This window comes from Macaca mulatta, chromosome X (assembly GCF_049350105.2).
Source record: "Macaca mulatta isolate MMU2019108-1 chromosome X, T2T-MMU8v2.0, whole genome shotgun sequence".
In the NCBI taxonomy this organism is placed as follows: Eukaryota; Metazoa; Chordata; class Mammalia; order Primates; family Cercopithecidae; genus Macaca; species Macaca mulatta.
In genome coordinates, this window is record NC_133426.1 from 48,771,843 (window position 1) to 48,789,385 (window position 17,543).

General features: G+C 52.6%; 1 protein-coding gene and 1 long non-coding RNA gene across 7 annotated transcripts in view; one reads left to right on the forward strand and one right to left on the reverse strand.

Moving 5' to 3' along the window:
- Positions 1 to 13,749, forward strand: SUV39H1 (SUV39H1 histone lysine methyltransferase). Of its 6 annotated transcripts, none has more exons than XR_013412587.1 (6): positions 1 to 622; positions 3,624 to 3,769; positions 4,800 to 5,462; positions 11,000 to 11,146; positions 11,233 to 11,775; positions 12,170 to 13,749. XR_013412587.1 is itself a non-coding variant. In XM_015127316.3 (6 exons), exons 1-6 carry the CDS (start codon positions 571 to 573, stop codon positions 12,301 to 12,303), a joined length of 1,272 nt encoding a protein of 423 aa, XP_014982802.1. In that variant the 5' UTR covers positions 1 to 570; the 3' UTR covers positions 12,304 to 13,749.
- The window catches only part of LOC114675108 (uncharacterized), a 41,744-nt gene continuing 26,566 nt past the window's right edge, over positions 2,366 to 17,543 (reverse strand). Inside the window, exon 2 of the long non-coding RNA XR_003726206.2 lies at positions 2,366 to 5,414. This is a non-coding gene — a long non-coding RNA (uncharacterized LOC114675108). The remainder of the gene's footprint in view (positions 5,415 to 17,543) is intronic.

The following is a 17,543-nucleotide window of genomic DNA, read 5'->3' on the forward strand; positions in this document are numbered from 1 at the left end:
GCGGTTTCCTGAACATCTAACTGAATGACAGCCTGCCTAGGACTGGCTGGGGCTGGTAGCCTGACAGTGGAAAAGACAGGCAGCCTCCTGAGGACCTTGCAGGCTGACTAACTGATGGTCCGTGGTGCTACTGCCTGCCTGGGTGGCCAGATGTTGTGAATGACTATTGTCAGGAATCACAGCTGGCCTGGGGGAATGTCTAGATGTTATACTGTCTGGCACTGTGTAAAGGAGGGCCACCTGGGGAAACCTCAGGCTGACTGATCAACAGATCCGTGGCTGCTTGCTAGGCAGCTGTATCTGGTAATCAACTGTCCACGCTGCTCGAATCACAGCATGCTGGAGGGCCTGGCTGGGTGCTCTGACTGACTGATCACCTGACAGACGGTGCGGTCAGTCGGATGCTGAGAATGACTGACGATGTGATGAGGGGCGGATTGAACGAGTCACAGGCCAGCTGGCCAGCAGCAAAATCAGCATAACCGTCTGACTCGATGGCTGTACGTGGTTACGGACTGTCTGCTCTGATAGAATCTCAGCTTCAACGCATCCGAGGAGACTGATTGACCAATGGTGGGGATGAGTCGCCTGAGAAATGACAGACTGGCTGACCCACTGACAGGTGGTGTGGAGGCTTAATCCTACCTCTAGTTGCTGTGACTATTTGCTTTGAGGGCCTAGCTGGGTGTTGTGACTGATCATGGTGTGAATGAGAAGTAATCTGAGGGAAAGACAGTGATCAACTGATAGTGTCCGACAGGGCTGTATTAGATGCTGACAATGACAGCTTGCCCCGATCTAATCACAGCCCGCCTGGGGGCATGGCTGGATGCTGCAGTCTATGAGAGGATTTAGCCAGGGAGAATCGCAGCTGGTCCCAGGGCTATGGTGGGTGGAGAGGAGGACTAATTGAGGACAGGACGGTCATAGGGAATAAGGCTGGCTGGCTAACAGTGCTGTCTGCCTGCCTCCAGAGAGTCGCCGCTGGCCCGGGGGCACAAATGGAAACCGGTATTGACTGCCCGGCAGTGTGGATGGGGGCCGGGGGTCTGATTAGGCACCTGTCTGGTGCGACCGCCTGAGCGGTTGGATGGGGCGCTAGTCCACCTGGGAGCCCCGGCCTACTTGGGGTTAAAATGTGATGACGGGCTGACTGACGGTGATAATAGGGAGTATGACAGAACTCAGGAGCCACTGTGACTGGCTGATAAGGTGATTGGCTAGCAGTGTGACAGACAGACCAGCGCACGGGCAGGGCCTCGGGCAACTTTAGCTACCGCCACTGTCGCTCCCGCTGCCGCCGCCGCCCAGACGCACTCTGGGAAAGTGCGGCGAGCACCCGCCTCCGGGACCGAGCCGGGCGGCAGGGAGGGGTTCGGTCACGGCTCTCCGGTTGGTCCGCGCGGGTGCTGCGAGTCGCGAGCCGCGGCCAATAGGCTGCGCGTTCCCGGCCACGCCCGCGCGAGCTCTCTTCTCGCGAGGCCGGCTAGGCCCGAATGTCGTTAGCCGTGGGGAAAGATGGCGGAAAATTTAAAAGGTGAAGCAGTGGAGACAGAGGCGCGGGCCCGCTGGCCGGGCCGGGTGGGCTGGAGGGGTGGCGTCGCCGGCTCGGGACCCCGGCGTCTGAGGCCCCGGCGCCGGGAGCCGGAAGCTCGGCGCGGAAAGGATGGAGCTCGGGGAGCGCGGGCCTGGTGCGCGGGGCTGGGCGGGGCTGAGGGGAGGGGGCGCGTACCTCGGAACGCAGCGGGCCTGGGGCTAAGTGGGGACGCAGGAGGGGGGCGCGCGCCGCAGATCGCGACCGGACCAGCGCGCGCACGCGCGGGGGCTTGTCGGGGAGGCCGCGCCCGCGCGCGGGAAAATCGGCCCCCGGTGACCGTTACCCATTCGGTGTCCACGCGAGACGCCGGAAGGGGAGGGAAGATAAGGGGGACAGACCCCCCCTTCAGAGTGCGGGGACAGGGAACTCTTCAGGGGGAACGTATCGCCTCTCGGCGTGATGGGGGAAGGGTTTGGAATAGAGGATCCCCCAGAAGAGGGAAATGGGGCCTTCCTAGTAGGACAGCTGGACTCCCCCATGTGCAGGGAAAGAGGGGTGACTCAGTTATGTTGGGGGGCCCCTCTATGTGACAAAAGCCGCAGGGAGGACGGGTTCCACAAGTTGGGGGACCTCTGAGGGGTTCAGGAGAGTCCACCTGTGGCCAGTTCCGGAGCCAGCAGCTGGAGGTATTAGTTGGGACCACTTAAGTGGGGTTTCGAATGCAAGTGAAGGAAGGGGTTTGCCAGGAGAGGAAAGCGTGGGCACATGCGGGCTCGGTCTCCACTTGATCTTGCCTAAGGGGGGGGGTATGGCTTGCACACGAAATAATTTTGAAAAGCTCTTGTACGTTTTTAGGTTGACATCTAGAGTTTAAGTGTGATTTTTGCAATGGGAGGCAGAAAATATTAAACATTTTAAAAAGATGAAGTAGGATGAGGACTGACTGCCCTTGGAATGTTTTGAGACGTGATTTGATAAAATGGCTTCTAAAGCACATTGATTAAGAATGTGCCTTGAATCAGAAAGAAATCTATTTTTTAAAATCTCTGTCTTACAAAATTTTGGCAGCCCCAGAAATATACCAGGTATATTTAAAAGAATCAGTGTCACTAATCTGTACTGCTTTGCATATAAATTCAGAGCATAACCCTTTGGATGAGCTTTACTCTTCACAGAAAGATGGATGAGACAGAAAGTCAAAATGTAGTGTGAAAAAATATACCTTGTGGATTTAAGGCACCCAGATTGATCATTTAAGGAGCCTTCCTGTAATGTAGTATCATTCCACAATCTCTTGCTCATCATTCCGAAATCTAAAAAGCCCTGAAAACTGAAATCCTTTTCTTAAATTTGGCACCATTTATGGCAAAAGTAGATTATAAAGTGGAACTATTCTGTGAGGCTATTTTATATCTCTATTTCTCCTCTTTAATGTGGGAAATTCATACTTTTGCTGCAGGACAGTTAATGCATTTGATTATAGCTTGATGTCCCGTGGCCACGTTGGGGGTGTTAGGTGATGTATCCTAGAACTAGTCTTGTAAAATCCAAAAAATTTTGAATTCCAAACCACATCTGGCCCAGGAGTTTGAGATAAGGGATTAAAGACCAGTCTTTCCAGTTAGCCTTTGTTTGGTGCCCTGGAGGTTTTAATCTTGTCCTCCCATCCGCGCCCACCGCCCCCAACACCTCGGGGCATTGCATCCTACTGAGATGGGGGGTTGTTCTCTTTCTTTTGCAAAGTGGAGAGAAAGGTAGTCAGGTCCTGAACCCAAAGCAGGTTTGCAGGCAGTATTAGGAATGACATGGAGTTTGAAGCTCTGGAAATAGATTCCTTTAGGACGATTCATGTTGCAAACCCCCCTCAGAGGTCTGCTGCTCCAGGGGCAGCCTTGGGCAGTGAGCATTGGGGTTCAAAGCACATTTCTGTTGTAGAACAGTCTCAGCATTGGGGAAGGCCTGTGGATTAAAGTTCCCTGACTCTTAGGCAGTCTTTGGGATGTCCCAGGGAGGATTTGGGGTCCCCTTTGACACCTGGCCTTGTCAGACTGCCCAGTAATAGTTCTTTCTGCCCTGCTTGATCCAGGCTGCAGCGTGTGTTGCAAGTCTTCTTGGAATCAGCTGCAGGACCTGTGCCGCCTGGCCAAGCTCTCCTGCCCTGCCCTCGGTATCTCTAAGAGGAACCTCTATGACTTTGAAGTCGAGTACCTGTGCGATTACAAGAAGATCCGCGTGAGTCTGGGGTGACCATGCTTTGGGAGGGGACAGGTCACAAGGAAGTTAAGTGTCCTGCCCTCTTGTCCCCAACTGCCCACATCTGTTTGCAAAGGGAATTTTCTCCTCTGACCCTGAAAAAATAGGATGAACAGACCCTTTTATCCCTATGTTACAGATAGGGAAACTAAGTAGCTTTCTGATGGGGGCAGGAGCCGGAATGAATTCTCTTCCCATCTCCCTAGGAATACAAAGTAACTGCAAAGGTTGAGATGCTGAACCCTAGAGTGGAAATGTCAACAGCTAACGGCTATTGAGCACTTTCAGTGTGCCAGGTGCTTCCTCTAGGAAACTCATTTAATCCCCTAACAACTGTGAAATGGGGACAGTTATTGCCAGAAGGGGGAGTGGCAGGATGGTTAGGAGAACAAACTGGAGTCAGCATGCTTGGGTTCCAGTCCTGGTTGTGTTTACCTACCCAAACCCTCAGTACTTCATTTCCTTTGTCATAAAAGGGGGATGACTAGGAGCATCCACCTCATGTCGGGTTGTGAGGATTAAGTTAGTTAATAATACATGTAAGCTGCCTAAAACAGGCAAGGACTTGTCAGGGTCCAGGTGAGCCATAGTGGTGGCAGTGATGATGGTTTGTCACTGGATGTATTTTGAAGGTGGGGCTAACGGGATGTGCGGAGGGTGGATGTCGGAAGTGTGAACAAAAGAGGATTCAAGGATGACTCCAGGAGTTCCGGTCTGAACAGCTAGAAGGAGGGAGCTGATGATGGGGAAGACCAAGGAGGGGAGTGGGTTTGGGAGATTAATTAAAAGTTGGAACAGTTTGGACAGACAGTAAGGGGGAGAGCAGGATTTGAACCTGGTAATCCTCACGCTAGAGCCCATGCTTTTTAACCACCGCATGAAGTCATTCCAGAAAAGGGGTGGGGTGGGTTAGGTGTTATCCATCAGCTTTGGCATGGAAGCCCCATGAAGGCTGGCCCAAAGATCTCACCACTTATGGTACCACCGTTCCCCTACCCACCCCCAACAGGAACAGGAATATTACCTGGTGAAATGGCGCGGATATCCAGACTCAGAGAGCACCTGGGAGCCACGGCAGAATCTCAAGTGTGTGCGTATTCTCAAGCAGTTCCACAAGGACTTAGAGAGGGAGCTGCTCCGGCGGCACCACCGGTCAAAGACCCCCCGGCACCTGGACCCAAGCTTGGCCAACTACCTGGTGCAGAAGGCCAAGCAGAGGCGGGCGCTCCGTCGCTGGGAGCAGGAGCTCAATGCCAAGCGCAGCCATCTGGGACGCATCACTGTAGAGAATGAGGTGGACCTGGACGGCCCCCCGCGGGCCTTCGTGTACATCAATGAGTACCGTGTTGGTGAGGGCATCACCCTCAACCAGGTGGCTGTGGGCTGCGAGTGCCAGGACTGTCTGTGGGCACCCACTGGAGGCTGCTGCCCGGGGGCATCACTGCACAAGTTTGCCTACAATGACCAGGGCCAGGTGCGGCTTCGAGCCGGGCTGCCCATCTACGAGTGCAACTCCCGCTGCCGCTGTGGCTATGACTGCCCGAATCGCGTGGTACAGAAAGGCATCCGATATGACCTCTGCATCTTCCGCACGGATGATGGGCGTGGCTGGGGCGTCCGCACCCTGGAGAAGATTCGCAAGAACAGCTTCGTCATGGAGTACGTGGGAGAGGTAGGGAGATGGGACCAGTGTGTGTGTGCAGCTCTTCCCACCCTGTGTTCACAGTGTGCACCCAGCTCTCCTCACTGTGTGTCTGCAACTCCCTGCTTTCCCTGTGGGAAAGGCCTGGTACACTGATCTAAGAGTGTCATAGGGACATCGGGCAGGGACAAGTATTCCATGCTGGTGGTTACAGAAACACCGAAATACTTCTGCACTGGGTTGACTTTATCAGGGTACTTAGCAAAGAAGAAAAGTGGGAGCTGAGATCCAGGCAGCCTTAGCATTCCTTGTATCAGGCCATGTGGTCTGGCATAGGGCTGCATCAGCTGGAAAGGCACTTCCTCTTCTCATTTCACAAGGGCCCATCTTATCACCAAGCAGTATCTGCCTGAGAAGCATTGTTTTACCAGTCTGCACAGAAGGAACGCAGTCTGGAGTAGGATGAGACATGCTTTGGACAAAGGTTGGCTAACTCCTTTAGACTTTCAGGACACTGGGGAAAGCTGAGTGTACTAGGCAAGCCAGCCATTGTAAAAACAACTCCCTCATCTTAGTGACTTTGCACATTACAAGTTTGCTTGCTTATGGAACAGTCCACTGTGGGGGTTTGGGTGGGTATCCTTTCACACAGCGACTGGGATACCGAGGCTCTTTCCCTCCTGTGCCTTTGCTGTGTCTTGAAGCCTTGGAGTCACCACTAGATCATCAGCATTGCCTAGCAGGCGGGCCAAGTCGGGGATAGAAGGGGCCCATCCTAGTGGGCCAGGCCTAGATGCAGCACCCATCACTTCTGCTCATGCTCCACTGGCTGGAACTGAGTCACTGGCCTTACCTCCGTGCAAGGGAGGCAACGGGATGTGCTTTAGCCATGTGCCCAGCTGCACAAGGCTAAAGCACAGCCATAACTAGCAAGTAGATAACAAGTATCTACAACAGAAAAATGTCACATTCTAAGATGGGATGCAGTTAGCATTTGGGATGAGATGAATTTTTGTTATGTAGAACTGTCTCATGCATTGGGGGACATTTAGCATTCCTGGACCTTTACCATTTAAATCCATGAGTGTGCCCTGTCATAGTGACAACCCCAGATACCTGTATATATTTCCATAGGTCCCTTAGGGGTGTGATATGGTTGGAAAGTGACAGAAACTGGCCTGAGGAACACTCACATGAGGGTGTCCACACTGTAGCACTGATACTGATGACAAGGAGAGGCTCCTGCTCTGAGAAACTGTAAAGTAGAGAGGGTCACACCCCACAGGGACAGAGACAATCTTGGGCAGAACAATCTATACCACAGAGGACCCTGACAGTCTGGGCAAGGAGACAGCCACACCCTGTCCAGATAACCCTGCTGGCCTGCTGGAGGAGATGTCCACATGCCACAGGACCTGGCCATCTAGAAGGAGGAGTGGGGAGGTGTCCACACCCTGAGGGCTCCTGACAGTGGGAGCAGGAGGGAGTCCTGATAATCTGTAGGAAGTCCATGTCTCACAGTGACCCCAGTGACCTGGAGGAAGAGCTTGTGCTCTCCACACTCTAGAGGACCTGGTCTGATTTAGGAAGTGTCCACACCCATGCTGTCATGACAGGAAAAAGAAGTGTCCTCACCCCAGAGGGATCCAGACAGCCTGGAGATCTAGTCTATACCCAAGGGCACCCTGACAGTATCGGGGTAAGTGTCCATGCCCTCAGTGTCCTGACACTCTGGAGGAAGTGTCCAGAGGTTGAAGGAACCCAAACTCTCTGGAGGAGGACATGTCCAGACCCCACAGGACCCCGACAGTCCACCGTCCTAGGAGCTGCACAGAGCAAGAAGTATCTCAGCCTCACTGTACTGGCATCTGGAGGAAACACTGTCCACCACACAGGGTCCTGACAGTCGAGGAGGAAGACTCTATACCCCAAGGGCCGCCTCGGACCCTCCTGGGCCTGAGAGTTTTCTGGCTGCTCTTCCTTAGTGTCTTTAATCCTCTACCCTGGAAACATCAAGGTTTCCAGGGATCCTCTCAGCCCTGTCCTCACCCTTCCTGCTCTCCACACATTCTTGCTGCACTATTTCCTGGTCGCCCTCCAGCACTCTCAGATCTGTGGGTCCTCCTGATGTTGCCACAGGCCTCCGGAAAGAGCCAAACTCATCTTCCCGCATCCCCCTCTGAAGAGACAGTATAGCAAATGGTTAGGAGAGTGGACTCTGGATCCTGACTACCTGAGGCCGAAACCCAGCTCCACTACTCATCAGCAGTCACTAACCTCTGTGCCTGCATTTACTAATCTGCAAAATGGGAACGATAATAGCACTCAACTCACACACTTGTTACAAAAATTATTAAATGAGTTACTATGTATCAAGCACTTGGAAAAAGCACTTGAACAGTGTTCAGTACACAGTAAGTTTGATACAAACATTATCAGCACAGTCCAAACTTCAGCAAATCCAAAATGTCCAGAAGACCAAGTTTTTTTGTAACTCATCTGGCTACAGGACCCAGCCTGACTGGATAGGGTCCTATTTGTAGTCTTTATTTATCCTACTTGGGGTAATAGTCATAAATTTCGTTGCAGCAGTTCTAATTTACTTGATTCTGTAGTGCCATCCCAGACGCTGCCAGGGTGTTACAGAATCAAGGGCCTATCTGCACACCATGCTATCTACTGTCCTCCTTCAGCTGGGACATGTACTGACAGTCTGTACCAAGAGTCTGCCCTTCCCTCCTTTGCAGCCTCCCACGTTGGGTCAGAACTTTCACGTTCCTGCAGAACATTCCCATCCTCACCCAAGAGACAATGCCAGCCTATTTTACCCATTCTAAAACATGCATTTTCTTCCTATTTTAACATCTCTGAAATGAAAATGTCTTAATTAAATCATGGTGTATCATTTATAATTAACAGCAGTTTTTCCTTTCTTGGTAAAGGGCACATAAAATAAGGGTGTGCCTTACATTTATAAGTGGTCCTTATAACCACTCCTAACACTGCTCACTCTCCTATCAGAAACAGGAACACCTTTCACATCCATGATCTTGTATGGATCTTTACAACAGTCCCTGTCAGGTTGGGATTTTGTCACTGTCATTCCCATTCTGCAGATGAGAAAACTGAGGCCCAGAGGTGGAATAACTTCATTAAAATCACAAAAGTAGTATAATGGATAAAAAAAAATAAAGGCCCAAATAATGTCTAAAACTGGTGCCCTGCCAGGCTGTAGCTTTTTTTTTTTTTTTATAGCTGAGGAAACAGGCAGAGAGAACATTCAGGATCCCATGTCCAGGAGGGGGGCAGAGCAGCAGCTGACTCCAAGTCTTCTAGTTCCCAATCACGTCAGCACCCTCTCAGAACTGCCAGCTTATAGCCTGTCTTTTCCATTCATTCTGGAGAGCTGTTAAGGAGCGGAGACAGGCCGATCTGTTCCCAAGCTTTCAGGGTTGACCAGTCATTAGAGAATGGGACTGAAAAGAAGAGGAGAAGGAACCAGGAAGCGTTTGTGCCCTGGAGGGCCTGCAGTATGACTCACTCCTGGTGAGATTGGGAGAGCAGGTAGTGGCAGAATAGGCATGAAGATGGAGACCAGAGAGGATGTGGGCACTCCCCCTGGCTCGAGGAGGGCCTACAGTGAAAAAGATGGCTCATACCCCACCCACTAGGCCCGTGAGCCTGGGAGAGGCTGCCCTTTGATCCCAGGGCTTTATCAGACAAGTGGCCAGCTTTTGAGGTAGGGGAGGAACGGGAAGCTTGGAAGGCTGCCCAGAGAGGTCCCATCTGTTTGAGCTGATGCCACAAGGAAGACTGTGTGTTCTCCAGAGGTGAAGGGAGACTGATCTTGGCATATTCCACCCTCATGCTGTGCCCCTTAGGAGAGAGACCCCCCTCTTCCACCAGGTGGTAAAGCCCTTTTATGATCTGCAACTTGTTTTAGAGAATCCTTCTCTTCTCCATTCCCCCTCAAGCCCTAAGCATTGTTTCCTGATCACAATCTTACATTGTGGGTGTCTGAATCTGTCTCTCTGTGACCAGCCTTTGACCCCTTGAGGGCAGGGACCAATCCTGGTTCCTGTGTATCCCCTACCCACCTGTGACCCCTGAGAATGGTGACTGGGCCTGGTCCCTGTGTCTCCCTGATCAGACCGTGAGCCCTGGGTGCTGGGACTGGGCACAAGGAAGGCCTCAATAAAAACTCACCGAATGGATGAGTAAACAAACAAAAACAGGGTGCAGGGGAGCCAGGTTCCTCAAGGAACAGAACTGGAGCACGGGGCAGTGGGTAGTGTGGCCCGAGGGTGGGGGTAAATTTTGGTTTCCTCAAGGCATTGTTAGTCAGCCGTTGGCATGGAACACAGCCTTGAGGGGACAGCCAGGAGAACACCAGTGTGGCCATCCTAGCTAAGGAGATGGATTCCCAAGTCAGAAGGGCATGGTCACCAGCCCACATGAGGGTGAGCAAGGAAGGAGGCCTGAGAGGGGTCTCTGGAGAAGGGAGGGGAAGGAAAAAGTGTGGCAGGGGAGTGCTGGAGCTACCTGGAGGGCTGCCACTTGGACAGAGGACAGGCTGCTAAGCCAGCAAGCAGAATCAAAAACAGCAGTCCCCATGTGTCTCCTGTGTGCTGTGCACTGTTCTTGGCTGAGGTACAGTGGGACCCCCACCCAGGGAAGGGCCTGGTCAGCTATGCTTGGGGATTGCCAGGAGGCTGCCATTGCTGGCCTCGGGGAAGAGGGGCCATGGGGCCGCAGAGGAGAGATTTGTTGGGGTGGATTGGGAGGCAAGGACAGGCTGGGGCTAGGATGGCAGCAAAGCTTCCTGTTTCCTAGGACAGGCAGGGACCCAGCTGGGGAGGAGGCACCCACTGCTGTCTGAAGCACCAGTTGACACCACGCAGCCCTGAGCCGAGGGAGAGCTCCTCTCACCGTGTTCTCCCTTCATCTTTCCTCCCTCTCTGCTGCTGTCTCTGAAGTGTGTGGCCTCAGCCTCTTTCTGGCTCTATGGACCTCGGCCTCCCTCTGCCTCTGCCTCCACCTCTCTTGCCTGAGGCCCTTGCCCCTTTTCCCCATGGCCTGGATCTCTTCTTCCCCTCTCCCCACGCCCTCCCTGCTGGGTCCTACACGGGCTCAGGCTCCCTTGCCTGGATCAGTCAGTGTCTCTCCCCGTGGCACCCCAGGTCACTTTCTTTCTTGCCCTTGCTTTGGTCTCTCCTGATCACCTTCCTGCTCCGTCCCAGGGTGCTGGAGGCTCCAGGGGTTCTTGGGCAGCTCTTGCTGGGTGGCGGCAGGAGGCGCTCACATGGCCCCAGTTGAGCCCTGCAGCCAGGCCAGCCTGCGTTCACCGCCAGGGACTCCTCCTGTTAGCCAGAGGCCTGAGGCGGGCCGGGTGGTTGCCAATTGAGGCCCAGCTCCCCACAAAGGGCCAACAGACCCTCTGCGTCACTGCCTGCGTGTGTCCATGGGCAGGGGTGCCTCCTGCTCCCTGTCCTTCGGAGGTCAGGAGCAGTGCCGGCTTTCCTGAGCCTTCGCAGTCAATCTCCCCTCACCCATGGCCCTTTCCCTAGATCATTACCTCAGAGGAGGCGGAGCGGCGGGGCCAGATCTACGACCGCCAGGGTGCCACCTACCTCTTTGACCTGGACTACGTGGAGGACGTGTACACCGTGGATGCCGCCTACTATGGCAACATCTCCCACTTTGTCAACCACAGTGTGGGTACCCCCGGCAGGCGGGCAGGGGGTCAAGAGGGGCAGACTGGGGCCCCTCCTCACTCTCCCAACTGTTCTTTCTCGCCCAGTGTGACCCCAACCTGCAGGTGTACAACGTCTTCATAGACAACCTTGACGAGCGGCTGCCCCGCATCGCTTTCTTTGCCACAAGAACCATCCGGGCAGGCGAGGAGCTCACCTTTGATTACAACATGCAAGGTGGGGGTGGCACGGGACTGGGGGCAGGGGCGCACTGTGACTTAGGACACAAGGACCCCTCCCGAAGGCACACCAGTCACTCAGAGAACCAAGGAAAATTCTGTAGCGGGGGCTTTAAGATGCTCTTCCTGACTCCCAGTACCCATTCGGACTACTAGACCCCTGCCTACCCCTTGAGTCTCCTCATTCCCAGCCCCTGAACCCTAACCCTGAGGCATTCATACCAACTTCTCCCAAGATTCCCAGAGAGTTAAGACACTCCTGACTCCAGTCTTGACTGAATTTCCCTCATCCCCCAGCCCCTCCCCACTCCTAGCTCCCTTTGGCCTTCTTCATCCCAAGCCTCTGGACACCCTTGTGGCCTCCAGCCAGTCCCCTCCTTGATAAGCTAGCCACCTCTGAGACCCTCAAAGGTAGGTCTTTGGCAGGAGAGTTCAGATGTACCTCTGGATGCCCAGGTGGCCCTCTATTCCTGCCCCTGCCCCCCCCCCCCACCTAAAATGACCCTCCTGGTTCCCTGACAGCTCCCTGCCTCCCCCAGCATTCCTCAACCCCTGGCCTGAACAACCTCCAGTGCTGAGCCCTGGCCCCAGCCCCAAACCACCAACCCTAAGATCTCCTCCCAACTCAAATTCCAGAGTTGCTCCCAGCCCCCAAGATCCTTGGTCTCATGGTATAAAGGGTAGTGGGACCCTTCATCCAGGCCTTCTAACAAGTCCCCTGCCTCCTTTCCTGCCTTCCTCCCTCCCTCCTCCCCCTCCCTCCCTGCCTCCTTCCCTCCTCTCCTCCCTGGCTGTGACTCCACAGTGGACCCCGTGGACATGGAGAGCACCCGCATGGACTCCAACTTTGGCCTGGCTGGGCTCCCTGGCTCCCCTAAGAAGCGGGTCCGTATTGAGTGCAAGTGTGGGACTGAGTCCTGCCGCAAATACCTCTTCTAGCCCTTAGAAGTCTGAGGCCAGACTGACCGAGGGGGCCTGAAGCTACACGCACCTCCCCAACCGCTGCCCTCCTGTCGAGAATGACTGCCAGGGCCTCACCTGCCTCCACCTGCCCCCACCTGCACCTACCTGCTCTACGTTCAGGGCTGTGGCCGTGGTGAGGACTGACTCCAGGAGTCCCCTTTCCCTGTCCCAGCCCCATCTGTGGGTTGCACTTACAAACCCCCACCCACCTTCAGAAATAGTTTTTCAACATCAAGACTTTCTGTCGTTGGGATTCATGGCCTATTAAGGAGGTCCAAGGGGTGAGTCCCAGCCCAGCCCCAGAATATATTTGTTTTTGCACCTGCTTCTGCCTGGAGCTTGAGGGGTCTGCTGCAGGCCTCCTCCCTACTACCCTAAAGGTATGGGGAAGCAACCCCAGGGCAGGCAGACATCAGAGGCCAGAGTGCCCAGCCCGATACGAAGCTGGTTCCCCGACCACAGAAACTTTGTACTAGTGAAAGAAAGGGGGTCCCTGGGCTACGGGCTGAGGCTGGTTTCTGCTCGTGCTTACAGTGCTGGCTAGTGTTGGCCCAAAGAGCTGTAGGGTCTCTTCTTTAGGGCTGCATATCTGAGAAGTGGATGCCCACATGCCACTGGAAGGGAAGTGGGTGTCCATGGCTCACTGAGCAGTGAGAGGAAGGCAGTACAGAGCTGGCCAGCCCTGGAGGTGGGTTGGGACCAAGCTCTGCCTTCACAGTGCAGAAAAGGTACCTAGGGCTCTTGGGAGCTCTACGGTTGCTGGGGGCCCTGACCTGGGGTGTCAAGACCGCTGACACCACTCATAGCTGGAACCAAGATCTCAATAGTCCGTAGATAGCACTTAGGACAAGAATGTGCATTGATGGGGTGGTGATGAGGTGCCAGGCACTGGGTAGAGCACCTGGTCCACGTGGATTGTCTCAGGGAAGCCTTGAAAACCACGGAGGTGGATCCCAGGAAAGGGCCCATGTGGCAGAGGGCAAAGTACAGGCCAAGAATTGGGGGTGGGGTAGATGGCTTCCCCACTATGGGATGACGAGGTGAGAGGGAAGCCCTTGCTGCCTGCCATTCCCAGACCCCAGCCCTTTGCGTTCATCCTGGGTCCACTGGTCTCAAAAGTCACCTGCCTACAAATGTACAAAAGGTGAAGGTTCTGATGGCTGCCTTGCTCCTTGCTCCCCCACCCCCTGTGAGGTCTTCTCTAGGAAGTCCTTTCTGACTACCTGTGCCCAGAGTGCCCCTACGTGAGACTGTATGCCCTGCTATCAGACGCCAGATCTATGTGTCTGTCTGTGTGTCCATCCCGCCGGCCCCCCAGACTAACCTCCAGGCATGGACTGAATCTGGTTCTCCTCTTATACACCCCTCAACTCTACGCAGCCTGGAGTGGGCATCAATAAAATGAACTGTCGACTGAACAAACCAAGATGTGAGGTGCTTGTGTGGGTGGGGGTTGAGGGGATAGAGTCTGGGAGCTGGGTTTGCCCAGTAACACGTTCCTCAAACCTCAGCCATTTGACTCTAATCCTCAGAATTTCAGCCCCCACAGCATATTAGTTACACCATCGTCTATATAACATCTTGACCTAAAATAAGTTTGTTTTATACTTAAACTTTAAAATGCACTTAAGGCTGGGTGTGGTGGCTCACATCTTTAATCCCAGCACTTTGGGAGGCCAAGGCAGGCAGACTGTTTGAGCTCAGGAGTTCGAGACCAGCATGGGCAATGTGGTGAAACCATGTCTCTACAAAAAATACAAAAATTGGCCAGGTGTGGTGGCATGTGCCTGTGGTCCCAGCTACTCAGGAGGCTGAAGTGGGAAGACTGCTTGAGCCTGGGAGGCGGAGGTTGCAGTGAGCTGAGATCTCACCACTGTACTCCAGCCTGTCTCCAAAAAAGAGCCAGACCCTGTCTCAAAACAATGCAATTAAATTGACTGGTTTAGACTGGCCATAACTAGTTTTGACTGGACTTGACTGATCTTGACCTGTGTTGGCTGACTTTGACTCGTCATGATTGACTGTGACTGGTGGTAGCTAGCTGTGACTGGCCTCAACTCGTCTTGACCAATCAGGACTGGCTTGGACTGAGATTGACCAGTTTTGACTGCTTAAACTGGCTGTGATCAGCCTGAACTGGCTTGGATTGGCCTGGACCAGCAGGGACTGAAATGGACTGGTTTTGACCAGCTTTGACCAGCCTTGACTGGTCTTGGCCTGCTGTGACTAACCTGGACCAGCTGTGACTGGCTGTGACTATAATTGACTAGTTTGGACTGGCCATGACTGGCTTTGACCCATCCTGACCAGCCATGACCAGTGGTTTCTGGCCTTGACTGGCCGTGATCAGCTTTGACCAGCTTAGACTAGCCATAACCAGCTTTGATCAGTCTTGACTGGCCATGACTGGTGGTGACCAGCCATGACTGGTAGTGTCTGGCTAGACCCTGCCACCTCCTGCCTGACCAAGTGCCCAGGCCTCAGGTGCTATATACAGCACTGGGGGGGTAGGGGGAGGATAAAAGGAGTGGAGCAAAGTGGAGAGAGAGAAAACCAAATCCACTGCTGTCTAAATGGAAAAACCATAATCACTTGCCATAAGCAAACAAAAATAACCAGAGAAATACATCAATGGAAATATTAAAATGTGATAATATTCTAGCTAGACCTTCTAGCTGGACCTTCCCTGCTCTTAAAGGCTTTGAACCCAAAATCTGCCTCCTGCATTCAAAATGAAAAGTTTGTGTGTGCTGGGGAAGCTTTTTCTGCAAATATTTATTGAGCATCTATATGGTGCCAGGGTATAAAGTGGAGAACGAAGAGCACATTTCAGATATACTTACTCATTTTCATCATCTCTCAACCCGAATGGGAGCCAGTGCTCTTTGTTTTTGCTCAGAGACCTCAAATGCCATGACACAGATACCCAAATATTTCAAAGACCTCATACAGAGGTGACAGGATCCCAAAGAGCCCAGAGACCTCATACACAGGGTACCTAGGACATATACAGGGCACCTAGGGTATAAGGCCTCATAGACCATATACCCTGAATATTGACCCCAAACTTCTCAGAAACCTCATACCCTGGGATACGCACCTACATATATCTCAGAGCTCTCATAACTGGACACACTGCAAGTAACACAGGTTTCACTGAAACTATGGGCTACAGACTCCTAAACAGCTCTTAGACCTGACATACTGCCTCATATACCGGGATTCAGACCTCAAACACATCAGATAACTTTCCTTTGACGACAGAGATGCACAACCATCTCAAAGACCTTACAACTTGAGATGTCACTACCCAAACTATTTGGAGGCTCCACACCCTGATCATTGACTTCCAAACCGCTCAGATACTTAATATCCTGGGACAGACCCCTAAACAACTGAGCTGGCATACCCTGGACACAGACTGCCCAAACACCCGAGATACCTCGCCCTCTGAAAACAGATCCTTAAATGGTTCTGAAACCTCATACCTTGGATAGAGACCCACAAATTGCTCAGAGACACCCTTGAAAACAGACAAGTAAACATCCCAGAGACCTTACACGTGAATATAGTGCCACAAACAACTCAGAGACTCAAGTCTTTGATGCAGACCCCAAAAGCTTAGAGATCTCACAGCCTGGAAACAGACCATGCTCACAGGACTCATACCTGGGAAACAAATCTGTTCACAGCTCAAACATGACCTCACGCCTTCTGACACAGACCCCTCAACAGTTCAGAGCCAAGGCAGCCTAGGAATCAATATATTTCTATTCTGTTGGTAACAGACAATACCAAACACTTCAGAGACCTCACGCTTTGTAACCCACACACCCAAAGAGCTCAGAGACCTAGAAATCTGATTACAGACCTCCGGGAAGCTCAGAGACTTCACAATCAGGGATAAAGATCCACCAATTTCTCAGAGAACTCACAAACTGGGACAGAAATGGACCAACAGTTCAGAGACCTCACACCCTCTTCTCAGACCACCAGACAGCCCAGAGACCTCACACCACAGACACAATACTAGAGAGCCCTAAAATCACATACGCTGGAACACAGGCCTGAAAACTACTGAGAGGCTCACACCTTGGACACAGATTCCTGTTCGGAGATGTCATATACTGGACATAGAGCTCCCGGAAATAGCTCACAGCCTTTATACACTGAGACAGATCCCCAAACAGCTCAGAGGCCTCACAGACCTGAAAATGTGGACACAAACCCTCTATAGAGCTTAAAGACCTCACACCCTATGACAAAATCCCTGAGGAACTGAGATCACACCCCCTGGACACGGACCCCAAATAGCTTAGAAACCTCATATCCTAGGCTCAGACCCCCAAACAGTTTGGAGTCTTCCCACTCTAAACGCAGACCTCTAAATGCTTCAGGAATATCACACCCTGGACTCAGTCCTCAAAACCATTCATGGAACTTGCCCTTTGTCCTCATCCAGAAAGATTTCAGATGGCTGACAGTCATGGACATGGATCACCAAACAGCTTTGAAACCTTTGTGCAAAGTTGGCCACAAACAGTGGAGAGACTTCGTAATTGGAACACAGACCCAAAACGGCTTAGGACCTCACATTGTGGACACAGGCTCCCAAATGACTCACAGAACTTCTAACCTGGGAGACAGACATGAAAACAGTTCAGAGACATCACATCCTGGCTAAGTATGCCCACACAGCTCAAGCACCTCACATTATGGGACACAAACCCTCAAAGAGTTAACCTCACAACCTGAAAAGTAAACCCACAAACATGCCAGAGACCTCACACAGCAGACAGACAATGCAAAAATGCTCAGAGTTGACAAACTTTACACCCTAGGATACAGACCCCTAAATAGCCCAGTGACCCAGTGACATACAACTTGGGCACAGACCTCCAAACACTAGGGAGATGTCAGAAACTGATAACAGAACCCCAAACTGCTCAGAGACCCCAAACCCTAGAACCAGACCCCTAATAAGTCACAGACCTCATACCCTGGGACTGAGACTCCCCCAACAGGAACTGTCTCACTCTTGGAAACATAACAGTTGAGGGACCTCAATACCAAGGAATACAGAGATCAGAGATCTGACACCTTGGGACACAGAGGGTGAAGCACTCCAGAGGCTTGAAACAGTAAAAAGACATTAGTACAAAGACATAAGACTCTAGAAACAAATCCTGAAACTGCTCAGAAAAATCAACCCTAGG